The sequence below is a fragment of the Anser anser genome, assembly GCF_964211835.1.
Source record: "Anser anser genome assembly, chromosome: 20".
In the NCBI taxonomy this organism is placed as follows: Eukaryota; Metazoa; Chordata; class Aves; order Anseriformes; family Anatidae; genus Anser; species Anser anser.
In genome coordinates, this window is record NC_139741.1 from 1,163,925 (window position 1) to 1,190,500 (window position 26,576).

The following is a 26,576-nucleotide window of genomic DNA, read 5'->3' on the forward strand; positions in this document are numbered from 1 at the left end:
CTTCTGCCGCTTCGTGCCCCACATGCGGCGGGGCTGTCCCCTACCTACATGGTGGTGTTGGGTCAATTCCTCCAGAAACCGAAACTGAGGAGGGCACAGTCTGTGCGATGCTTTGCAAGCTCTCCTCTCTCTCAGTTCACAAGATACTTTTAGGTTAATTTTTGCTGAAGCTCACCACGTGCTATGTGGAGAACTAAACGTGGCCACCCCTGTTACAAGGCGGCCCCACTGAGTGCTCGGCCATAACACGCTTTGGCAGGCCTCAGTCTGCCAGGTAACAAAAGGCTTTTGAACAGCGTTTTGCAGAGCACTTCCTTGTCCCTCTGCCTGCCTTTGTGCCCCTGCTCTGGGCTCAGCGCTTCCCCTGGGCCGGGAGCCGTGGCCGCAGCCCCCGGGGCCGAGCTGCCCCCCGCGCCCGGCTGCGCTCACGGCCCGAGGCGCTGAGCGGGGCTAAGCTTGCTTCCCACACAGTCTAACGCTTCAACAAAACGAAATGCTGGCGTTCTTAAAGCACTGAGTAACCCGGCCCGTTGTGTCCAGGAGGGAAAAATTTCTCTGTGTGAGGAAGGCTCCGCGCCTCCGGCGGGGACGGGATGGCTGCGGCTACCGGCAGCAGCCACGAGGAGGCGATGAAGCCCCGGGGAAGGAAGGATTCGTGCCCGGGGCTGCGGAAACTTGGCGGCTCGCGAGACAGCCGAGCCCGGGTTCTCCTCTCTCCTTCGCGGTAATGCCCCAGGCACACTTAGTTTGATAGGATTTGTTGCAAGAATCCGAGCAGTTACAGCCAAAAAAACGCGAACGGCCTCTTGGCTCCACCTATTAAACTAGTTGAAGAATAGGTTTGCCAGCTGCTGAAGGCCCCTTAAATTTGATTCTGCCACGAGTACAGAAAAGACAGAGTATCATCTGTGGGAAGGGTGGCAGTGATTGATAGCTAATATCATGAGAAAGGAAATAGTTCAAAGGCTGTGCGCTAACAGGTCTATCTAGTGAAAGAAGCCTATAGGATGTAGCGCTCCTCTCTGTAGCCCTTGCTCTCATAGGCTCTAACACTGCTTTTTATTTTTCCCTGGCTGGGGTTTTGGAGGGTTACAATACCACAGGGAAACAAAGGTTTGCCAATTCTGCTGCAGGGAATGGCGTGCTCAAAGTGCAGGGTGCCCACCTGCCACCTGCTTGGAGGCCACCTCCCGTCAGCCAGCGCCTTATCCCGAAGCCCACCGGGGATCACGCTGGTGAATGGGGTGCCCCAAAGTCGGGGAAGGTGTTTGGTGCTTAACTGAGCTCGCAGGTACACGGGTCAGGGGGCTTCAGGTGGGACAGGGGCTGGGGGTGCCCCTTGGCTCCACGGCCAGCCTGCCTTGCTGGGGCAGGGTCAGCAGCGTTGGGCTCACGGGACAATGTGGGGACCTCCAGGGCTCACCCAGCCCTGGGGGGAGACCTCTGGAGGGGGCTGCGGGGCTGCCCTGTGGGGCTCTGGCTGCCACCCACCTCCACGGGGCTTGGCAGTGCAGGAAGGTACAAGTCAACGGGGGGAAAAAGCTCAAACCACAATTCTGTAACACTTGCTTTATCCAGAGCAAAGATTTATTCACTGAAAAGATTCCTACATACCCAGAATTTTATTAGCATAGAGTGCACTTCTGTCTTTTATTTTTTTTTGCTGGTTGCATAAACTAATACAGAAACTGTTATTAATACTAACAATTTTTAATTAATTTAATAGCAATTCTGGAAGACACTCAGTTGATAGAAAATATAAAAAAAAATTTTTTACTGTACAAAGTTTACATCACATTTGAAAAGAAAACGTGTCCATTTTCACCATATTACAGACTCCATTTACATTCACTACTGACATGTGGCTATTGTAGCAGCATTGTACAGCCAGCTTCACATTTACAACTCTAAAATGGTACAGGCTTACCGTGCTTCACGCCCTTACACCAGCACACGAGGAGACAGTACATGTGACAGTACAATGCGACCGAGACCGAATGACTGTCGCTTGGTTTGCAACATAGTAAGGGATAAGAGCTTGACTTTCTTCACAGCTGTACAACTCCACTGGTTTTGTTTGACTTTCGTGTGTATCACACCAGCTGATTAAAACAAATATTATCCCAGAGACAGTAATCGGTCCCTGCTCTCTGAATACTGGGTTCAGGAGGCTGGGTTTTGCTTTCAAGGGCAATTTGTGGGAGTTGAATGCAAATCCAAGGAAGGGTTGAATTTGGATCTCAAATCTCATGATTTAAAGACACATTTTGAAACCCTTCCCTGGAGCAGCAGGACAGGAGTCCCACCACCGGGCACTGCTCGGCCGGTGTGCAGGGATAAGCCTCCTGTTGGCATTCCGCACGCCTCAAAGCGCAGCACGAAAGGACGTGAGGTTTTAGGCAAGTGGCTGTGCTGAAAGCAGGGGACCAGTGCTGCTCTTGAACTACACCTGCAGGCAGTCATAGGAAAAACAAGTTTTCTGTATGTCTTTTAATACTATTGTTTTGTTTTAAGCTGGCTAGTCATCAGTGCTGGCTGTCCTTCCAGCCAGTCACCTTATTAAGAGTGAGGAGGATATATTGCTTTCTCAGCAGTGCGCTTGCACGTGGCCGCAGCAGCGCTACCACTGCTGAACAGGCGAGGAAAGGCCGCGTGTTTGGGAACGGGGCTGCTGCAGCCAAGGGAGGGCTTCAGCCCGGGGGTCTGCCTCTCAGTGTCGCTATGATGCGCGTTCCTCCCCACTTTTGGGGGTGTCGTGCCGTTGTTACTTCAGCAGCACTTGCTGGGAAAACAACCTCTGTTTAAGCCTGTGACACAGTATTATTGTGAGAGAGCAAACAGCAAATCTTGACGAGAAGCAGGTGGTGTAGGTTAGATGCACAGGGCACATGGAAGGGGTTGAGTTGCTTTACAGTGTGGTAGGGAGGAAGGAGGTTGAGTACCACAATGCCACACCTGGCTACCACCAAACCGACTTTTTGTTTTAATTTGAGACACATCTTAAAAGTCACTGTAGCACAATATTTCTAAGAGAATATAACTGGCTTACGCATATAGCAGGAGTGAAGCTCTCTGCTCAACAGAACTCAGAAGTTTTTTGCCACTTAATTTTCTATGAAAGTCAGCCATCTGTAAAATAGCCAAATTGAGGGCCTGCTACTTTGCATGCTTTATGGAGGACTTCAGAGCTCTTCTCCCTGCAATCTTCATTTCAAATCCTTGTAATGATGGCGAACGGTATAGAGGAGGTGTGTAACGTACTAGTGCTAAGTGGGATAATGCATCAGTCACCTTAAATGCGGTAATAATCTGTATCCTTTATAAGCTGCATATTACACACTGGAGCATGTGTTTTGTTTTATGTCTTAAAATTTACTTTTGAAACAAGTCTGAGCTGTTGGGTTGTAAGGTTTGTGTTGTGCTTAGTTTTCCCCAAAACTACGGTTTAGTCCTAAATGCCTTAAAACCAACAGCTTGCAAACTTACATGACCACCTCCAGGAGTCAGTCAGAGAGGACACAGGGGAGAGAAATGGATAGCTTTTACTCGTGTCTTTCTTGCCTCTCCCTGGAGCTCTGGAAAACATCACTTGTTCTGCAAATGAGGTGGTGATTGGGACAGTAAGCATCTAGTCTGGCTGAGCAGCGTTACATTTCCAACAGTGCTGTTAGTTCAGGGGACTAGAATTTGCTGCGCCTGAAACTTGGGAAGAGGAATTTGGCAGCTGGGAGCTTGCCTTCCCCGCGTGCATGGAGCTAAACCCGGTCTTGGCAGCATGTCAGCACCCTGCTCTGGGGGGCGTGATAACCAACTCCCCTGTAAGAAGTAGATTTGTATTAGTGTAACTTAATTCAAGGTAACCCAGAGCTTGAACCAACCCTGCTGAAACAAATCACAGAGTAATCACAAACTGAATAATCAGTTTGGCAAAATCACAACGCAATGGATCAATTTTGCCTTAGTGAAAGGAAAACATAATTTAAAACTTCAACACCTTGTACGAGATGCATAGCTGTTCTGAAAGAAGCCAGTTCCACCTGTCTTCGGGAAAACAAATATTTTGAAGGCAAAAGATAGCTCTTATTTACACCACAGACGCAAGAAGGAACTAGAAATAGGTTGGTTTCTTTTCAGTGCTTTTTGAATGGCTGTAGTTAAACTTGATTCACTGTTTATTATGTTTTAAAAAATATAGTTCACACAAAAGTATCATGTAAACATTCTTTAAATAACTGCTGGTGCTCAGGCAGAATTCAGACTTTGCAAACAACACAGGCCTGTGAACTGATGGTCATGTGGCTTTCAGCTGTGGCTGCACCAGTTTCGTAGCTTGGAAGATTCAGTGAAGGTTTCTGATGCTTTGTGTAAGTAGGTAGACAACATTATCACAAGACAATTAAACACCACGCTATATCTTTTGATTACTTGGTTCCAGGATTCCCAAGCCAAATCTTTCAAAACGCAGGACAACTTTGCTACTGTTAATGCTGAAAAGAGGGGGGAGGGAAAGGGAAAGAGCTGTTTATTTTTGGTTCCTTGTTGTTTTTCCCCCATAAAGCTACAGTCATATAAAAAGAAATTAAATGGGTTGGATTCTGGTCTCATACAACTTCAGATCATCCAGCAAAGCGTTTTAAGAAATTAAGCAGCAAACCTGTGAACTTAGTTATGCTAACCTCATTAGTGAAAAAACAACTCAAATGGGAGAAGCAGGAGACTTTCATAAATACCTAAGGTGGGTAGAAGCCTGACACCTGTTTTCAACACGCTTTTGCTTTCCTTGAAATAAAGAGGGAAGGAAAAAAATTACTTAGCTTTTGTTTTGGTTTGACTGGGTTTTTTTTGTTGGTTTTTTTTCTTGTTTTTTTAAGGGAAAGGAAGGGTTTTGACAAGGTACATCAATCATTTCAAAAAACCCATTTGCTCCTCTTTATAGACTGTAGCAAGTGAATAAAGATGTCTTTTCCTTCACCCTTAAGCTGTTAGCATAGCTATAAACATTTTCACTTCAAAATGCCTTCTTACACGTATGCACTCAGGTGACAGCAAAGCAGACAGCCTGAATACATTCTTTTCAGCGTTGTGTGCAAGCATCTGACTTTCTAAGAGAATAAATATGTGCATGTATTTGTCCTCACTGAGGACAGTAAAAACCTCTCTGGTTCCTGGTGCTTACCCTCCTCTGTCCCTATCCTTTCCCCTCAAAAAAAAAAAATTCAAAATCATGAATTAGTAAGGAATGAAAAAAGATCTTTTCCAAAAAGGCACATAAGTGTGTTACCTGCAATTCTGCAAAGCTCCTAATGCGAAGTCAGGCATTTTGCTGAACAGAGGATGTAAACATGAGCAAACCATAGAATTCAAAACTGGATTTGCAAGGGGAGGAGAAAGAGGGAAAGAAGGGCTTTCCTCCTCTTTTGCACAGCACTGTAGCTGATCTCAGCCAACCCCCGTGGGCCAGTTTTGGGCACCGCTGGGGGCCTGTTCCCAAGTAGGCTAGGGGACTGCAATCTGCCCCAAGCAGAGCAAGGACCATCTTTCTTTTCACGCAAGAACTACCCTTGCGCCCCCTGAAAAGAACTGCCCCTCAGGTCAATGCAATGCTGGGTCTCATCCCACAGGAGGACCAGCGCAATCTGGCCCTTGAGTCAGGGTGGTTTGCAACACAAGTGAAGTGTTCACTTGTCAGCTGTGCCTTTGAAAAATGCACCTGCTCTGTTTGGTCACAAACCCCAGCCCTGCACTAAGGCTGACACGCACCACCTCAGACTGCAGCTAGGAAAATGCACCCTTCTGCCTCGCAAGACCTGGGGGACCTGCACATCCCGCCCGTGTCGGCAAACCCCCGGCCTGCTGGGCAGGACGCCCGGCCCTCCGCTGCGTGCACCTGGTTAGTCAGAGAGCAGATCACTAGGCCCTCTGCAGGAGGGAGCTACAGCCCGATGAAATGCTTCAGAAGTGAGAGATGGCCACGTTGTTAGACAGTAACTTCTTACAGACAGTTGTTGTTATTCAAGCTAACAGCCCACACCAAGCAGAAAAAGGCAGAAAAGGAGAATTCGGATAAAGTGTTGATTATGTCCATGGGTTAATTTCGTGGTTTGTTTTCGCTTTTTTAAATGGAAGGTGATTGTCCAAGTTGCCGGTTAGGATGCAACAGATGGAAGCATGCAAGGTGGAACCCATTATTGCACCAGTAGCTACAACCTACAGAGAAATATGGGAGGGAAGGGAAAAAGACACCGTGAGAGTTAGTCTTCAGTTATTTAAAGCAAGCCCTTGTGAACTATTATAAAGCTTACATCAGAATAAAGCGTGGGGTTAGTGCAATATTTCTCAAAAGATTGGTTGGAGGAGATGTGAACGTGTCTTTACTGGGTTTTGAATCTGGTCTCTGGCTGACGTGGCTGTGGAGAGCCTTCCAAGTGTGACCTGAATGTGATGTACTTTGCAGGGACTAAAAAGCAACTGAGCTGCCTGCATTTTCATTTCACTGAGCACTACTTCAGCTGTCAGTGTTGATATGTAATGCTGACGCTTAAAGTAATTCTCCCGTTACATGCTTTGAGCAGAGAAAAAGTAGTAATATATGCAAATGTACAGGAAGCAGTTGCAGTAGGAGGGGGAGGGTCTGCGTCTACCCAGGCAAAAATAATTAGGGTAGCTGCTCTGTAAGGCACAGTTCCACAAGCTGTTCAAGAAGAACTCCCTATGGAAACACTAATCCAAAATAATCACTTGGCAAATTACTCTGGAAATGAGCACTCTCATGAACTGACTGCCCAAATGGGAAGCATTACTTCAAGTTAATTTCCAATGTGCTGTTAGAGGACAATGCAGGGTTGTGTGACTGCCTGCATGGGAATGTGCAGACACCTTGGGCTCTGTCTGGTCAGCCCTGTCTGGTTAGGTAGGAGAAAAGATGCCAAACAGCCAGAGTTAATGATCCAGCGTAAGTGGATCTGATAGTATGGAGAAATGAGGGCACGAAAGCGTTGCCACACAGAACCATCGTGTTGGAGGGCACTGTGTTTCTGTAGAAAGGGAAAAAAAATTAACAAAGGACACTGCGATATCATGCAAATCTCCTGGCAAAGAAACGGTTGTTATAACACCATTTGAACACCGTGATCCTCCTTTGAGACAGGGGAGAATTAGTTTTAAAGAAATATAAACGTTTCTTTTTTTTAAAAAAAAAAAAAAAAAAAAGAGAAACTGTCACAGCTGCAGCAGGATGATTGAAGGGAATGGGCAGTAGAGCTGAAACGTGCACACCTGAGGTAGCCGGTATAGACCTGGCCACCACAAGCTGTGCCTGGAAGTAGTTTGGCAAGCGCGTGGGTTTTGTGGAATGAGCGTTCCTAGGGGAAGCATGAGGCCATGTTCCCATTTCTGCCAACTGGAGTTTGTTTGCAGACCCTGCTGCGTGCCCAAAGCGAGGCTGTACAGCACTGGAGATTAGGCAACGGACATAAACAATCAGTTTGGTGTCTGAGGTGGGAATTTCAGTCTCTGGGCTCCAGAAATTGTATCTGTTTTGCTTCCACTAGTAGAAGTGGAGCTGGGATCCGTTTTTGTCTGACTGACAGGTTATTCGTGACAAGGGAGACTGAAAGTTTTAGGCCCCATGGCTTTATGCCCATCTATTCTGAACTGGAATGAGTTTTAAATTCTGGTCTCGTCTATAATGACAGATGTCACAGGATGTTCAATCAGGTATTTTTGAGGAATCTCTCCCAATTTTGACAGTTTACAGACGCTTGATCTTATAACACTTTTCTTCCCCAATTGCAACATCGATCCTGACTTTGAAAATATCATGATCTGACAAGGATTTATCTGTCAGCTCTTGACTTATCTTTCCTTGGTCCAAACCTTGACATGAATCCAACCTGGAGATTCAGTCCAAACACAACTTGTTCCTAGCTGTCAGTTCACTGCACGTGCCAAGCAATTTAGAGATACTCGGGATGATTAGCACGTACTTTGTTTTTTCTCCAGGAATCAATTACACTGATGCTGTAATTACTAATGCTGCATTTCTTTATCTGCCTGTGCGAACTGGGGAGTCTTCCATAAAGGGGAAGGAAAGGGAGGGAAGTCTGTTTTTTTCCTATACGTCCCTTTAGGAGGGTTACAAGGTGGTGACCTTTCTCAGTCAGTACCAGCCATTATGGAGGAAATTCTAATCACTTTTTGGTCAGTGTGGGCCCTTTCCGATGATGTTGGTTGATACTTTCTGAAACCAAACAAAGCTGGATAAATGATCTACAGGAGGAGGGAGGTGAATATGTTGAAGTAGGAAATTATCTGTCTGAAGTGCATGCAAATTTCATTGCATAATACCCTAGGTAACTAGAAAAGCAGAACAGCATGCAGTCACTCTGCTACTGAAGGGCTGACAGACCCCAGGAAGGCAAAATAAAGCACAGGAATTACCAGTTAGCAGTTTCTGAGCAGCACAAGTATTCTCAACAACAGCAGATACTCACTCAGCAGACTTCCAGAAATGCCCTGGATGGGAGAGACGACGATTCAGTTTTGGCAGTTTTTCAAGCATATCCATGAGGACAGTGAAGCTAGGTCTCTCACTGAGATCAAATGACCAGCATGCTGAGAGAATTTCCTGCAAAGGATATTTCAGGCTCATTATCTCCTCTTAGTTCACATGTCAACTGTTCAGACCAAGCAACCGACTGAGCAGTGTGATTTGTGGGAGCCCAGCTAGAGCTGCTTTTTAACAGACGTTTTGGACATTCTAATAATCAAACAGTATCCTGTGTACCAGTGGATGCCCACTTCTGTATGACAATAATGGGAAGAGACTTGGAATCCAACCAGCCTCATTCTAACCTGTTCTCTCTTCTGCCCTTTATCTTTAGAGTTATAATAAGAGTAAAATAGATCCCTTTAAGCAGCTCCCTCTCTTCCAGCATCCCCAGTGAACAGCTGTTTGGAAGGACTCCTGCAACTGATGTACTTACATTCACTTCTTTCCCCAAACTGACAGTTGCAAGGACTTGTTTCACTCCTTCGCCACTTCCAATCTGCCAGATGAGTGCCTCTGCAGGCTGGTTCTTGAAGGGCCATTCTCTTGCTTGGAGCTCATACCACACAGTCCTGCAACATCAACAGACAAATCAAGGCTTTGCCCGCTCTTAAAGAGAATGATGCAAAACCCTGACACAGTCCCAATTACTTCAGATAAGCTCTGGAAGGTGTATAAAGCTGTGCAGCAAATCCCTCCCAGCCTACCCACCTCCCTATCAAACTGTCCTGCCCACGTCTTTTGTAGTGGGTGAGGAAAACGCATCCTAGCTACAATCCCCAGTCTGAGAGAAGAGGACCACTGACTGGCAGGGCTCAGGTCTGTGCCGTATCTCGTTTTGCATGCTCCCATGGTACTCTCAGGTATTCCTCTCTTACCCAAAGGCATAGATATCTGCAGCTTTGGAGAAAGGTAGCTTGTCTTCATCTTTGCCAGGGGCCATCTCACGAACAATTTCAGGGGCCAGGTAGCACAACCAGTCATGAGGCAGCTTCAATTCATTCTCCCTCCTGAGTTCAAAAGAAAGAAGCCATAGTGAAACACTTATGTAAAGCAAGAAGCAGCACATGGCTCATATCTGTGCTTTGCCTAATGCCTTTATTTACTGAAATGTTTTGTTTTGGCTAACACTTTCTATTTTTCTAGACATATTAAAAAAACATGCAAGTGTTGGCCTGACTCTACAGATCACTGTTGGGCTTGAAGTTATTTTTGTTCAGAGTCTTAGTTCATATATAACTTTCTAGCTGTGTGCTACTGGATGCGTAGAAAGGACTCTGCTTGCAAAAAAAGAAGTGCAAAACATTTTTAAGTACTAAAGCAATCAACACTCCTCATTTGTACTGTGTAATGCATCAAAATGTTTCCTTATTTGATCATTACTTATCACTCTAGAAGTGGACCAAAGCATTGAAACCTCCACCTACCTTCCTTCCTGAACCACACCTGAAATCCCAAATAATCCAAAGTCAGTGATCACAACTTTTCCATTATCATAGAAAACATTCTTGGATTTCAGATCCTTATGTACAATCCCCTTGGCGTGAAGATAGCCCATGCCCTAGGAAAAAGTTTATATTCAGAGATGTCATTTTTTTTTCTTATTTACAAGCCTCTAACTGGGCATGCTTTGCTTTCTAACACACATTTACTCCAGAATAAATAATGAATTTTAAGTGGGGACACAGCAACTGTCTGACTTATGCAGGAAGGGTGCAGGGAAAGTCTGCAAGGAGATTTTAGCTCCGTGCTCATCCTCTGAAATGCTTTTCATCCTCTACATAGTAGGGCTGCTGGAAGGGTACTCTTACTTGAAGAGCATTAAGCACCTGTGGACTCACAATTCTGAAGAAGTCTGTATGCGTAAGAACAATGAGCAACTGACACAAGCTTGCTCACTAAAATCACAGGATACTTCTTCCAGGAAGAAAAACAGCAGAAATGCTGCTCAGTTCAGCAGAAACACTGAAACAGCTTTAGAAATGTTACTTCAATTGAGCAATACTGAATGCAAGCACTGGAAGACTGTGCAACTCTGGGGGAAAATAACGTTTACCTCAGAATGCATTAACTTAGGAAATGTGTCATGCATTTCTTCATGGTTCCCCTTACCAAAATTCTCCCTCCCCTTACTAGCAAGCAAAAGGTCTATTTCTATCCTTTCAGGTCCTTAGCTTACTGCCCACTTCTCTTTATCCAATTTCAAGTTTTTCCTGCCACAACACGCTGTGGCAAGTTACAGGCGTGGATACTGAGATCTACTGAACGACCCCAGCTGGGCGTTCTCTAGGCTCTTGCTGAGGCACTACTCACAAAGCAGATGGCTCTGTTAGCAGGATGTACACGCTTACCTTAATGATCTCCTGTGCTATCTGCCTGGTTTTATTAATATCCAGGGATATCTTGGGGTCCCTTACAAACGAATGAAGTGTCCTTCCTTTGCAGAAGCTACAGAAAAGAGGAACAGTCCTGAAAAATGCCTTTAAAACATTGGAGGCAAACAAAAATCAACACTGAATGCTCAACTGGTTTTCATATGTTGATAGAATCCCACTCCTACTTGAACTGCCGGGAAATGCCATTTCAAAGAATTTTAAGGGCCCAATTGATTTACAGCTGTATGGGTGTACACACGTACAGGTGAGCCACTGTTAAAGCACATTCAAACATATACAACAAATGCTTACGTATTTCTTCAGAGGCCCAGTTCTTGCTATGCTATTCTGACAGCTGCAGTCCAGTTTTCAAAACCTGAGCACCTGCTTCTGCTGGGGCTATTGCTCAATTAAGCAGGAAACTTCCTTTGGAATTGACAACTAGAAATGAGTAAGTACCTCCTTGCCAAACTATGAGTGGCATCCTGTTGGCCTGACATAAATTCAGCCTTCATATGAACATCCCCAAAAGCTGTTATCTAGGGGCTAAATAATCCTAATATCAACAAAATACTGAAAACAGAAGAGGAGAGAAAAATAGTAATATTCTTGCCTAATCGGCAAGTGTCTCTAAAAGGAACAGAAAAGATCAATACCTGTTGTATTATCAACCTCACATACTGTTTTATTGCCACTGTGCTGAATTGGATGCATCTGGAAGTAGATGACAGAGGAACAGCTTGTTCCAGATTTTTTATATATAATTATTTTAAACTATAATATATTCATATAATACCATAAATACTTTATTTGTTATGCAAATATATAATTTATATAATTATAGAAATGTATTCTATATTATTACTATTAGCAGTAAATAAATATGTATAGTAATACTGAAATACGGTGCTATATCCTCACCTGGTGATGATTGCTAAATGAGGAGGGTTCATGCATGCTCCCATGAAAAGCACCACATTCTCATGCCGGGTCTGTCTGTAATTCATCACCTCCTTTTTAAAGAGCTTGAGATGATCCTGATTGTTCCCATCTATCTCCAACAGCCTGATGGCTACTTCTCCATGCCATTTCCCCTTGTGAACCTTCCCCCATCGCCCTTGGCCGATAGGATCCCCTAGTTCAATCTGTTCAAAGGGAATGTCCCATTCTTGCAGGTAGACGCTGGTCTGGCTAGGTTTGCGATAAATCATCCCTTGCAAGCGTGGCCGCCTGTTTGGCAGATCTTCCACCTCATCCTCATCATCTTCGGGTTCTGATTTATTACTCTCTGGTTCTTCCACCTGTGTATAAAAAGAAAAGAAACCTGTGCTGAGAGTCCCACCTGAGGGACAAAGCAGCCTACCAGCCAGTGACAGAGGCTCTTCTGAGAGGACTTCACGGGGTTGGACGTACATACTCGACTACGGCTCAAAGATGTGCTTCATAGGACAAAGCCATTTCAGAAAGCTACAAAAGACATCTTCTGTATGTCCGTGTGCTGGTGAAGACACGAAAGGCTTTATCCCATTGAGTTAAACTTCTAGAACCAGCACCAACATCTAGGGGCTCAACGTCACTCAGGATTTGGCCCTTCAGTAAATGAAAAAAAGCTAGAGACCATTCCAAAAGGAAGCCTCGAAAACCACTTCACTCTCCAAATAAATGTGGGGTGGTGATTTTTGAGTTTGTGGTGTTTCTTCTTTTTTCTTATGTTGCTGTTGGTGGTCGTGGTGTGATTTTTGTTTGGTTGTTGTTTTGTGTTTTTTCTGAGATTACTAAAATTCTCTTGTTAGACTTGCTCCAAAAAAATCAGTAAGCTTGACACAGAATCCAGTAATTTGAGCTGAAATCATTGATTCTATCTCTATTGGTTTACCCATCCCCAAAGAAGCCCATTTCAGTGTCCATACTGCCAGTGGAACGTGTGCTTAGGCACTAAAGAAATCACACAATCTCATGGATTGTGCTTGCAGGATTTACCATGAGCTAACCTGAACACTGGAAACACCTACACATGCAGTACTTCCAGATTTGAGGTCTGCAGAGTACTTAGACCTCGTAACTCCAGCAGCAGGCCTGCAGCTCTTGTAACATAAAAGCAGCTGCACCAAATTGAGTGAACCAGACATTTGAAAAATATTGTCTTAGCCCAACTAGAAAAAAGTTGTTTTTTGTTACGAATACTTCATTGTTTCAGCCTAGCTACAGAAATCATGAGTTTTCAGTTGAGATCTTTGCAGTACAGACAGATCGGTGGAACTGAGGTAAGGCCCAGCTAGTCTACACCTGCAGTTCCACAGCCACAAATTTTACATTGTACTTCAACGTGCCATCTCTGATTGTACACAAGGGCAAACCAGAAAACCTACCTCTGCTTCACATTCAACTCCATCTGTGTCTGGCTGTTCCTCAGCTCTAGCAAGAGAAGACAGATTTACAATGACAGTAACGTTTGCATATCCACCTGAATTAGAAAAGTGGGCTGCTACCTATGCCATTAGTGGAATAAGTAGTGAGAAGTAGTAAATAGAAAACAGATCTTGATAGCACTATAGTAGGCCAAAGGAAAATAGAATTACCGCTCCACTTAAAAGGTAAGGACTGTCTAAGCTTACTGTGGCAAGTAAGAGAGTAAAATCTGAAGATTATCAGGTAAACAGTACAGAAGTAAAAGAATTAGAAACAATACTTACTTAGTGTCTGCAGCTGTTTCTGAAGGCTGTGCTACTTGTGCAGGACTGGGAATTTCTGGGAAAACAAAAAAATGCTACATATTTTACACTTAGATCTCTTATTGATCTGAAATTTTAACATTACAATAACAGGTATTTGCTTCTGATTTAGGAATTAGAAAATAAATTCAACCTCTGACCATAGGATTTTATACATCTACTCATTAAAAACCATCCTAATCTTTTCTAGTACTTACACAGCTGTGTATTACCAGCTCGTCTCCTTCACGTTCACTTACCTATATATCCTCACATAACTGGGGCATTTGGTTTCATCTTTTCCTGCAGGTCATGCGTTCCAACTGCACCCAGTACAACCAGTGTCACCAACGCACAGGAAACTCAACTTGGGTTGCAAATCCTTCACAAATGTCGAGTATACCTGGCATCCTACATTACCAACTCTCACTCTGGAAACAAACAAGCTGTTTCTAAGGGTTTATGAACTAAGTGACTAAGAAAACAGTTTGCACATGTAAATCCAAATATGAATTCTGTTGCATCATTCTTAAATCCCATAGGCAAGAAAATCTGTTCATAAAGGTGAACTCAAGCACTCTTGAACTTTGGGCCCATTTATACTAAGCATATAACTCTAAAAGTTATCCTTTTTGGAAGAAAAAACACAGCTGTGTATAGAATCCCATAGTAGAAATCTGTTGTTTTACAACTGAATATTAGAAGTTGTACCTAAATACAAGGACAGAGTGCCTGAACTATATATTGAGATAAGAAAAATTTTTAATTGTATTGCATACTTTTTTTTCTTTTCCCAAAAGCAGAATTATCATTCTTGGGTAGCATGCAGAATTTTACAAAAAAGTTACTTTTTGGCAGCAGAAGCTGGTTAGTAGAATTAAAACAATCAACTCACCTGGGAAGATAAATTGTTGTCTATGCTGAATGTAGTAGGCAGCTTTTTTTTTTTTTAATAAAAGGACAGCAAAAAAAATTATGAGGAAGGGAAAAAAACAACAAAACAAGTTAGAGGATCATCAGCAAGTGTCCCGTATGCATTCAATGAATTAGTCCCAAGTCATTGTTTAACAGATTAGTAGATTATCAATCAGCCTGCTTGAGGGGGGTGAATTTTAGCACATGCATCTTTCAAAGACTAAGACAGATGGTACCTATCAAGTCAAAGCTATGTTACCAATAAGCTTACAGTCTGGTGGGAAAACAATACATTTGGACTTGAAGTGGCAGAAGCAAACTTAAGAGAACCTAGGGATGCAGAAAGGCAGGCCTGGATAAAAGCTGGTGCTTCAATCTTTTCTTATTTCTTCAGCTTCAGCTTTTCCAAGATGCGTGCAGAGAGGTGAAGCTCTGAGCCATTTGCAAGCATTTATTTTTTTAATCTCAGTGAATTTGAATTATATGTCCTAATACAAAGTAGTTGCAGTAGAATCCTTGCACTAAACTGGCACTGCTTCTGCTCCTTACGAGTAGGCAAGAACAGCAACTTTCACTCACAGATCAAAAGTTTGATGCAAAATACAGCAGTATTAAAGGCTAGATGCAGCAGCTACTGAGCAGCATGTGACTTCATTTACAGATAGATGAATTAGGTTTGTTCTCACTATGTAAGTCTTGCCTCTATCAGCTTTGGTAAGGACTACAGACTAAGGACCCAAATGTACAAAGTATGTGGAATAAATTATTTTCACCATACACATCTGACAGATGTTCTAAAAACGCGTGTTGACTGTTGGTTATCTTTTGGAAGGTAGTGATAAAAGTAATTCATCCCAGTTCTCATTTTCATGTTTTGTTCTAGCAATCAGCTTACTTATGTGTTCACCAGAGGCTTTAAATCACAAAGCAGGCAGCATGCATTTTACAATACAATAAAAAAAAGGAAGAAAAAAGAGCATTGTTGGTTTTTTTAGTACTCTTCAAAGAAAAGGAAAGCAGAAAGACTGTATCAGGTAAGAAAGGTACCGGCACTCCTCAATAATTTGTCTTCTGCAAAGGTATCTTGTTGATACAACTTTAAAACTTCTAAAAGCAGAGCATTTCCTTTTATCAGGTATCAGAACACACTTTCAAACTTTGCATAAGACAACTATATATTCAGAAAACTGAAACTACTTAAAAAGTTGTGGTTAGCCTCTGCTTGCATAGATGCCTTTTTCATCTCCGCAGAGTTTTTCTCCTGAAAGAGATGGGCTTACCTGGGAAGTTAAACCGTCCATCCCTCTGGCCCATGGGAGACGGGTTTGGGGGAGGTGTTGCACTAGGAGGATTGGAAGACTGGAAAGGTGCTGGAGAAGATGGTGTGGAAGAGGTTGTAGAAGAGGGATTACTGCTGGAGTCCAGATGATTTATTGCTGTTGGATGCTCCTGGAAAGCAAGAAAAATTGCTACTGAGAAAACAACAGAAATACAGAATTCCCCTCAATGTTTACTGAACGACAGAGAAAGGAAAGCTGTCCCCAGCCTCAATCATTGCATGGTTTCTTTAAGTGAGTAGGGGGCTGGAGCTGTGCGCATCCAATGTTTTACATGCTGGAAACGTCACATCCCAAAGTCTCTTTGCATCAAGGTGCCATTCTTGCTCCAACCAGCAAGGTACTACTGTGACCTCTCTTTATTGTAGCTCCCCAGTGACTTACAGACAGAAGACTCACTTTTGTCACCACGTACCTTTTTAGTTAGTGCTTTGGGAAGAGTTCCGAACTGTGGTTCTGTTGGTCTGTCTACTGGATTATTGATATCAGAAGGAACAGACTCTGTTCTCCTTATTTTGGTTACTGAAAAACAGATTGGAGAAGGGAGGAAAAAAAGCTTTAAATCAGACTTGTCCTCATGATACCACCAGTTACACTGAAGTGGTAAGAATCTGTAGAAAACTTACTGGGGAGGAAGGATATTCTGCAAGCAGGTGCCTCTTTAGTACATTTGTTGTGACATTTTAACCTAAAAGAGAAACATTAAATGTTAAATAGCAATTTGTTCTTTCCCCAAAAGAGGAAGCCTACCCTTAATTTGTACTACTTATGCTAATCTCAGAGAGAGTTCTGGAAAGCTCTGGGCCCCAAAGCAGGCGATACATTTATATGAAGAATCCTGTTATGTATACCATTAGGCTAATGAAAGGTACGTAGACATCTTAGTATCTAAGAAATCATATCTATCATATCTAGAAATCATTTATTTCTAATTTAGTTATCTTCACTGACTCCCGTCCTACGACAGGGAACTGCTGAAATTTCAACATTCTGGACTTTCAGAATTTGACAGAGAATCAAAACCAAGGCCTTGCTGTTATTTAGGTATCTAGTTCCCACTACAAGATTTGCCCATTATCAGGTACGAATCCTGTGGCAGGGAACTAAATTTGATTCCTCCACGTCAGGCTCCCAACCTAAGTATAAGTCATGCAAAGCATCCTATTGCCAGTTTGACTGAAACAAAAAGCGATGCCACAGTTAATACTGCTTCACATCTTGAGATACTTGTTACGTTAGAGATCATCTCTGTGTGCTTACCTGCAGTACTTACACTTCACCCCAAACATCATGCTTTTCTGACAGACTTGGCAAATCTGAGATAACCAAGACTTTGTAGAGAACCTAATCAGAGAGAAGAGGGGAAAAATTATGTTAACTAGTATCTAAAGGAACCTATGTTTGTCGGTAGTTATGGACAGGCCACACTCCTTTAGTCTCTTCTGAAAGGGGTAAATAGTATTATGTAAAAGACTTCTTAAGTTTTCTGATCAAGAGCAACTGAAAGAAGGCTGGCATCAATTCTGCTGAACTGTTGCTAGCCCTTTATTATTGAAACAGGGCTGAGAGGTGCTCAGGGGTGTCCCTGACTATGGAGACAGGGTGTACATGCACACATGTATCGAAAGGTCCTCAAAATCCCAGCTTAGCAAGACATGGCAGATTGCAGTTCTGCAGCTCCATACAAAGACACCCAAGCGATAGAATCTCACCTCTTTCCATAAAAGCAGCTCAAACTGTGAGCTTTGCCTTGTGAAACAAGCAGGTGCTCAGAGAGGGCAGCCAGCACACTCCATGTGTAAGTCCAGCCTGCAGGCACGCACTGCCCACCAGGTGCTGACCCCTTTCAGGTCAGTGGGACGTCACATTGCGCTGGTTAAATGCACCTTCCTAGAACTGGGACCCAGCCTATGGTGCGTGCGGTGGTGGCTCTGAGAGCATTATTCCCTTTACCAAAAAACCAAACAGATAGGTTTGTTTGGCATTAGTACCAGCTGGCCCAGTTTCACTTTGGATTTGGGAAGGGGGAACGGAGGAAGCTACTAGGAAGAAAAAAGGAAATGCTCTTTCCACACAGGGAGGAAGAATAAGCTTACCTTTCATTTGTAAAGGTAGAAGTGTTTTAGAAAAGGCATTGTTACATATTTCTCTTACTTACTCCTATCACCCTGGACATGACCCCCCCCCCCCCCCCCAAACACTACTGCTGCTGGTACATTAGCCACTGTGGAACCGCAAGTCAATTGGTTTTGTAAAAAAGATTTCCGGGGCTGGACACATCAGAGACATTAAAAACAGATGGATCTGAAGTACAGAGTAACGGCTGAACTTGAGAAATGAGGTGTCCAACCCAACTTCAAGCCCATCTAATAACAGTCCTCCCTTCTACAAACACGTTATATAGGAAGCTGGCCTGGTCTGACCCCTTCCCTTTGTGGCTTCCACAGCGTGTGTTGCTTACCTGTGTGTTACAGCTAAGCCAAAATCTCTTCGTACTGTCTGAGGGGATCCTTGGGAGAGTTCTGATGGAGAATAAAAGGATGTTTTAGGGACGTATTAGTCACCAGCATGCCTACAAGTCTGGATGTAAACACTCATAGGTAAGAACTAGTAGCCAGGACTCCACTAGGAGTACAGCTGAGATCGGTTTGCCTACTGTGGTAAAACTACCAGCTACTACTCTTTTATTTTGTTTCACATGAGGCAATTTAAGGTAAGATTTGGTGGTGGAATCATAATTCTTCCTTCCTTTTGTTAAATCAGTGTGTTTTATATTTAGGGATTACAGAAGTCCATCTGATTAGGTCTAGCCCATTCTCAAAACAAAGTGGACAATAGCGTACTTTCAATTGGTTTACCACAAATACTATCACCCACTTTTCATGCGGTGTCGGAGTATTCTTTTACACTGAAAATTATTATCACCATTTCATAGACAGAGCCAGTGTGACCCAGAAGAATAAAATGATCTAGGTCGGATCACTTAGCTAGCCAATAAATGCAGAAAAGGAGACCTAGACTCCAAAATCCCAGTCCAGTGCTCCAGTGGATATACCACAAAGCTTCTTAAGACCTCTCAAATATTAAGACTCTGGCATATTTCCTGAATTAAATCTATAGCCATGTTACAAATCTGGAGAAAACTCAATCTGTAGCCAGCAACACAGCTTCCAGACTGGACACTGTCAAGGCTTACAAAAAGACACTTTCTCTCTTTGGCCCTAGATGGCACCAAATTCTCTTTTATCATCACTCCAGTGAACTTTTTAAGGCATCTGTGGTCTTCTGCATCTTAAGAAAAGGCTGGAATCACTAGCTGTTTTTCCAAGGAATATTGCTGAGCTAGCGTGAACATCCAAACCACAATTAATTAATCGTGCATTAATCATCATATCAGTTAAGATGTCTAAACCATTACTTAAGAGTTCAAGGAATGTAACAAAGTTTGGAATTTAATGGGACTTAAAAGAGCCTAAAGCGTAATTTTTAAAACTGACAACATGACTACATGCACAGAAGCAGCAAAGTCTTAATTTCTGTTTGAATTGTTTCTTATGCCTTTTTTTATTTATTGCATAAATTCCATCAGTCTCCACAGAGAAATGCTCAGACTTCTGCTTACATCTTCATTTTAGAATTTTCTCTTTATGCTTTTTCATTTCTAAAAGTAATTCCTGGGATTTTTGTTTTAAAGGCCATTAGATAAATGCATGCAGTCTCAACAGGATCAAAAAATCAGCAAATGAGATGCATGCAGTCTCATCAGGAGAGACAAAACACCAAATGGCATTGATACGTTACAGGATAAAAGCACAAGTCCTAGTCCTGTAGACCTTTAAATGTGTTAATAGACTCATCAACATCAGAGGAAGTGTTCTACGTTTAGGAACGTGTTGGAGCGTTTCTCAAAAAGTTGCACACAAATGTCTAATTTCAATACAGAGATACTTGGCAGTGAATATCCAAAGACACTATCCAAAGACAAATGGTTAGATATGAAGTTATTTCTAGTACCAAGGGACACCAGTATCTGTTCTGAGGTCACAGACAAGCAATTACACACAAACCCCTTGCTTTAACCCTCTAAACATCAGCATTCCCTTTCCTTGCTTTTGTTATCTGAAGAAGTACCAGATACAAAGACCCTGTAAGCATCCTGCAGTTCTTCAGCTGGCCAAGCTCCTGTTAACGTTAACAGAAACTCTGGGATACAAGGCCCTCATGAGGACCTCCAAAGGCTGCACAGAGATGGTCATACTGCAGGTAGTTGGCAAGGACAGGTTCTTCTCTCCCAGTCAATGAAATGAAGACAACCCTGTAAAAATCTCTTACCGAACCTAGAGAACAGAAAAGAAATTTGTTTTTTTAAGACATCTATATTCACATGACAGGATACACACTTTGCTAGAGCAGAAACACTTTCCTGCAACCTTTGACATCGGATTTACAAACAACTCTGGTTTTGCACCCCTTCTTGAAGTCACTCCACAGCCAGTATTTGCCTGCCTACAAATATTAGACTTTGCTAGGCAGAGCCCCAGCTCCAGCCCAGGAGCAGACCATACAAGAGTGCACCTGAATTTTGGCTTGCAGATGTGACATGTGAATGGGACTGTACAACTCAGACAGCTGGAAGGCTCCACATGGCAGGGTCCAAATCAATAAAGTGCCATATTTTGCACCTCCTATCACTCTTACCAATAGGACCTGTATCACAGCAGAAACAGGTTCTTACAACTGACTTTCAAAACAAAGCAGTGTGTTGGCCACAGGTCTTTTCAGTTCAAGGTCACACTTCACCCATTCTTAAATGGAAACCACTTACTTGCTACGTTTAGAGGCCTGGCAATTTGCATTTTAGTGTATACTTCATATGCACTCAAAACGTGAAAGAGTACTGTACTGCTTACTAGGCCCCACATTTACAATGAATTCCTTCGTGTCAGTCAGCCAGCAGTCCAGTACTGCAGCATCAGAAGAACACACTTTGTCCACCCAAAATCTCAGCTCCATTCTGACTAGGCTAGTTTCCCCTATCTAAAAGTGTACTTTTGGCAAGGAGGTCAGGAGTAGGACAGGTTCTCTGAACTCTTCCAGGAGGTCAGTGTTATTTAAGTCATAGTGGTCCACTGCCAGCTGGAGAATTTGGATGCTGATCTAAGTTTCTACAATGTTTAGAGATAGCCAGAGTCTCTGGAAGGCATATTTGTTTCCTGGTTTCAACTATTAGTTAAATTAAATTAGATAAATACCTTTCATCCCACCTGCCCCCCAACAAAGTGCATCTCAAAGCCTGGATCAGTCCAAAAAAAAATATATATATGTATATTAATATATAGCCTAAGACCATTTGTCTTTTTGTGGAGGTATAGTTGTCATATAGACAGATGTTTTAAAGCTCACACTAGCAGCTAAAACACATCTTAAGATAAAACATAAAAGGACACTAGCCACCTGAACTGTGAGGAACATTTAAGGTCAAAAAAGAATGATAGGATGTGGAATTAGCTATTAGATACCTGAGGATATTTGGCAGGGCCCTTTAATAGCAGCAGTCATCCCAACGTCCCCAGCAGGTGAAATTTCAAATAAAGTACAGTTAAGATGGTTTTTTGGTTATCTTAGAATATCCCACTGATACAGATTGTAAGACCACAGTGAAACTGCAGTCAGGTAACTGGACACCAGATCTTTTACACAGCATCACACCTGCAGCACTGAATGCCCTTTGGGATGAATACAGCCCAGCAATGCCTGTGGGGAAGGAAGTATCACACTTACTTTATTGGGGGAACATCATCTATCCTGTTTCCCAACTGTGATTCGTGGGACTTGCTCCTTGTGAGGGCTGGAAAGTTAGGTAGCAGTTGAAAAACCTTCCGGCAAGGAGGAGGAGGAGTCCGTGGTGGCTTCAACTTATGTCGCCTCTTCGCTTGAGGCGTGGTTGGGGGAGTGATGGTGATGCTATGAGGAGTCCTTGGTGTTAACCTTCCACTGTGTGCAGGGAAGGCAAAAGGGTCCAGGAGGTTATCTGCATAGATTGAAGGTCCGTGACTGGAGGAGAGAGAATCTGAAGACGTGATTGTAGACACTGACACAGACCGTGCCTGCTGGCTATTGCCCTTGGGAAGGTTCAGTGCAGCGTGAGTCCGTGCGGGTGCAGAGGAGCCAGGGGACTCAGTCGTGTTTGTAGCGCTGTTCTCTCGGCGTGCCTCAGGAAGATTGATCAGCACATCGTCTTTTAACTCCCCACCTGTGGATGTCCAGCAACCACAGCAATGTTAGTTTTGGAATAAAAATAAAAAAGCTGGTAAATGTATACAGTGACTTTAAACTATGAGCAGCTGTTTCCTAACTGTATCTCAAAGCTTAAAGGAGGTCTTATGTTGTAAGATGGGCTGAGTTTTAACAGATTGGGGCACCACTGAAGAACGTGGGATATACATACCTGCATGAAACAGACACCCGCATCCCACTACAAACCTATTTGGATTTGGTACCAACCTGCTTACACAAATCTGTACATCCAACCTAGCACCCTGACATCTTTCAGATTGGCTTCTGGGAAAGAGAGGAAACCATTTTCTGTTAGATAACAGAACTGCCAAATAACACTGAAACTGAGAAAAGCTGTTAGATTGAAAAAAAGGGTATTGAGATGTTCCTAATACTCATTTGGCCAACTCTCTCTCTGGCGTGTAACCACTGGCAGAACTTACCTGACAGCTGGAATACCGAGGCACTGCTGTTCAGTTACAGGCAGCAGCAGCACTCAGCACAGAATTGGCGTGTTTGCCCTGACTATTAGCTAGAATTTTACCAGGGACCTACAGATGGACAAAAAGGAACCATTGCAACCTGCTGGATCGCTGGTGGAGCTCAGCCCTGCCTTCTGCAGTGCTTGCCACTGTAATTCAGAATAGTCCAGTACAGCTCACAGACCAATTCTAGGTATAAATGGCAAAAACAAGCACAGAGGCCTGCAGGCGGCAAAGCATGAAGGCATAGATTATTGGGATAATTTCAGGGGCAGAACTCAGCAGAATAACTCTCTGGCTTAATTTATGTATGTCTTTAATATCTTAAATCAAGGCAAGAAGTCAAAACTTCAAGCCCGGATGTCCTATTGACCGCTAGGTGTTTGAAAAAAAGATCATATACCTGGGATTAAAAAAAAAAAAAAACCTCTCTCTCAAAACGCACTTTTTTTTTAATTAAAAGAGAGGAACGTTAATACAAGTATACTAAAATTTGGGCTAGATGCCATTTCTGTATGAGTGGATGTCATGCCTTCTGAACAATGGCTGTTTTTGTCACAGTATGGATGGGAAATATTTGACAATGCAGGATAAGAAAGATTAGAAAAAAGGAAATATGGAACTGAGCTGTTTGTTGGCTTTTCCATTAACTAATCTTTATGATTCGCGAATGGTATGAACTGTCATAATACCAACAGGAAACAACACCTTTCAGTGACAGAGTGATAACTGTTACAAAGAAAGATCTGATGCACACTGGTACCAGTATGCTGTGAGAAACGCTCTCATACCAACCAAATTCACAGTGCTTTCAAAGTAGCCTGGGACAGGTGACAGGGGAAGACGGTGAAACAGAAATCTGGGAGTCTTGTGTTTGTCTGTTCTTAAATAACTTGGTCAGATCAACTTGCACACTGAACACACATTCCTAATTACACAGTATCCTTCTATACATAATTTCAATGTAAATCAAGGTTCTTTCTAGCTCTTACATCTGCTACTGCTATTTGGCTAATGATTCTATCAACTCCAGCAGAAAAATAGCAGGAAGCAAGGGTTTTAAAGAGAAGTGAATCAACTGGCAGACTACAAGCTATGCGGTGATAAAGGGCTGTCAGAGGAATGTTCTGCTCTTGCAAAGCATTGAGCTGAAAAACACTCAGGCTTCTGAGCTACATCACACCAAACAGAATTGGACCTTCTCTCCGAGCTGGCAGTATCTGGGGAGGGGATTACCTAAAGGAAATCTGTTTGCAATCATTAGGTCAAGGATACTGAATGATGGAGGACAACTGGAGCATCAAACTCAACTCTGAACACAGAGGGAATAATCATAGTTTCTATTGAGTCGGAGAGGGTATTTCCACGTACCTTTATTTCCATAGCTGAACATGATGTCAAAAACAAATCCGTTCCATAGCTCTAGATGTGTTTGATCACTGCAATTTCATCCAAGAACCACAACCTGACACTGTTTACAGCATATACCCAAAGACCCAAAGGTTTCTGTAGATTGTCTTACATAAAAGGAAGCAGGATGTGATCTGGGTTGCTGAGAAACTAATTCCACAGAACAAAAAAGGCAGTCTATACCTGATTCAGTCACCTTCCTTAAGCAGCTCAGTGCCCCATTGAGTCTGGAGCACTCTTCATCTCTGGCACCACATCTCTTCATTGTTTCTTTCACCTTTGACTCATTCATTTCGAGTAAGGCATCTAAGGTTAGTTCCTCTGGTATTCTCTGCGGGGGAGGAAAAAATAAAAATCAATGCACATTTTTTAATATACATATCTAAATAAGACCGTCATTTGTTTTTCTGATGAAAAGTAGTGCCACTGTCTTACTACCAGGTCTGGCTCATGATTTACTCGTTTCGTAGTGCATTTCTCTTAAGGACCTCTGGGTCAGTAATGATCACGCAGCAGCAGCGCTCTAAAGCTGCTCTCTCTTCTCTCTACACCATAAGAGACCAGGCGTGTGCCTGAGTGTGCTCTGCATCATTAGGATGTTATTGTCCGTCTCCAGTATTGAAGTTAGGATTACAGCTGATTGAAATATTCTTTCCTCCCCTTGTGGAAAGTTTTCACTCAGTATTTTTGAAAAGCTACCAACTGAAGTTCATCTTTTTCATCAAAAACAAAGCAAGCAAAAACCTGAAAACTTTTCAGATAAAGTTATTTGGCTTTTTGGCAAGGAAATGAAAAGTACAAGCAGTGTGGAAAATGGCTTTTTTTTCATTAACAAAAATAATGTTCTGACACAGAGATAGTGACCTCTTCCTTGAGTAATTTTTCCTTCACTAGAGGACCAGCCTTACCAATACCTTGCTTAGAATGATATTTATGCAGAGCTCATTGTACCCCTTAATATGCTAACGCCCCCAAAATAATAAGGTTTAAATCAGGCAGACACAAATGATACAGGGAACTGGAAAGCATGAAATCATCCGATGTTTCCTTACAAAACTGAGCTGTATTGCCTCTCTCTTCCATCAAATGTTTCCACTGTAAGTCTGCAGCAATTGTGGTTAACAAACAAAACCAGGATACTCAGTGCAGATACCCAGGAATTTCCCTGAACGTTTTGCCTAAACAAACCTTACTGCTGCCTACTCTCACAATGACATCACAAATTTCACAATATTTGGCCTCTTTCCTAAAAGCTTCATTTCAACTCCTGGAATCACGATACATAACAATATTTCAATTTTTATTTAAACAGGAAACTTATGTGTATCTGTTTGACAACAAAAAGCTTGAAATCCTCTAGAGACTTAACCCACCCACCAACCCTTCAAACCCTAAAAAACTACAAACCAAATTTGAATGTCTTTTCAAGATCACATCTTTCTTAATCCAGGCTAAAGATAGAAGTTAGTCTGGTTCCTAAAATTAAGCGATGAATCAGAACTGCTTCCATTGCTTTAATACAGGTAACTGGTCTGAACGTTCTGAAATGCTCAAATTGTTGTACTGAGAGCACTTAGCTAATCACACCACATTCTAAAGTGGCTAAGAGATAAAGGTTACCTGCCCTACTTTAGGCATCTCAATGTTAAACATCTTAGGTTTGAACTAATTGCCCTAAAATCCACAACTCAAATATCCCAGCAGGAAGCCAGCACAGGTTTGTTCCCAAAATGCCCCATCCAAACTGGGCTAATGACAACAGCATTAAACAAAGCCTGACTCTTAGTTACTTCCCCAGCACCCTCTGAATTCCAGCCCCCTGCACGCAGAGGAGCAGTCCACAGAGGCATCTTTGTTCAGCTGCATCACAAGGCCAGTTCTGCAATGCAGGGCACCGGCCACACGCCGCTCTGAAAGGGAGAGTTACGGGGGCAGACAGCCATGGCACGAACACAGCGGGGAGAAAGCTTTCGACACCACCATGGGTACCCCAAGCTCTAAAGCAAAGAAGCTAATGCTTCCACCAAGCATAAAAGAAAGCCAGTGTCTCTTACAAAAAAAGATTTAGCCCCTGTCATGCTTTTACACAGTCTTTTACACGGGACTACAGCAATGGCATTCCTGTGTTATCTTGAAACATTTCCTCACTGCCACCACTCCCTGCTAAGAAAACAACCTAGATTACCCAGCCACTGTTTTAAGTAACCGTGTCATGCCAGATCCCAGTATAAACTACTAAGTCACGTTACCCAGCATCACCTCACTTCCCCATCCTTTGCACGACACAAAAGTAACCAGTAACTTATTAGAGCTATTAGCAAGTCAATCAGTAAAGTGAAAGAGACTACGATTTCCCCAGGAAAGCAGAGCACTTCCTTCATAGCCCGGTCCCTAGCCCAGGCTTCAACAGCCAGCACGAGCAGACGCGAGCAGGGCCAGGTGGGCTGGATGCCCCCTGGGGATCCGACTTCCTCAGCACCGCTCTGTGGCAGGCCCCAGCACCGCCGAGCACCGCTGACCTG

The 26,576-nt window shown here is 43.0% G+C and overlaps 1 protein-coding gene across 1 annotated transcript in view; it reads right to left on the minus strand.

Moving 5' to 3' along the window:
- Positions 1 to 1,554: 1,554 nt before the first annotated feature.
- The window catches only part of KSR1 (kinase suppressor of ras 1), a 67,900-nt gene continuing 42,878 nt past the window's right edge, over positions 1,555 to 26,576 (minus strand). Inside the window, 18 exon segments of the mRNA XM_083805945.1 lie at positions 1,555 to 4,487; positions 8,493 to 8,626; positions 8,985 to 9,120; positions 9,427 to 9,558; positions 9,976 to 10,109; positions 10,900 to 10,996; positions 11,845 to 12,224; positions 13,293 to 13,338; positions 13,617 to 13,671; positions 14,530 to 14,571; positions 15,830 to 15,998; positions 16,302 to 16,408; positions 16,513 to 16,574; positions 17,147 to 17,230; positions 18,348 to 18,408; positions 21,664 to 21,666; positions 21,669 to 22,139; positions 24,238 to 24,385. Of these exon segments, the coding sequence (XP_083662071.1) occupies positions 4,409 to 4,487; positions 8,493 to 8,626; positions 8,985 to 9,120; positions 9,427 to 9,558; positions 9,976 to 10,109; positions 10,900 to 10,996; positions 11,845 to 12,224; positions 13,293 to 13,338; positions 13,617 to 13,671; positions 14,530 to 14,571; positions 15,830 to 15,998; positions 16,302 to 16,408; positions 16,513 to 16,574; positions 17,147 to 17,230; positions 18,348 to 18,408; positions 21,664 to 21,666; positions 21,669 to 22,139; positions 24,238 to 24,385 (2,340 nt within the window). The 3' untranslated portion in view covers positions 1,555 to 4,408.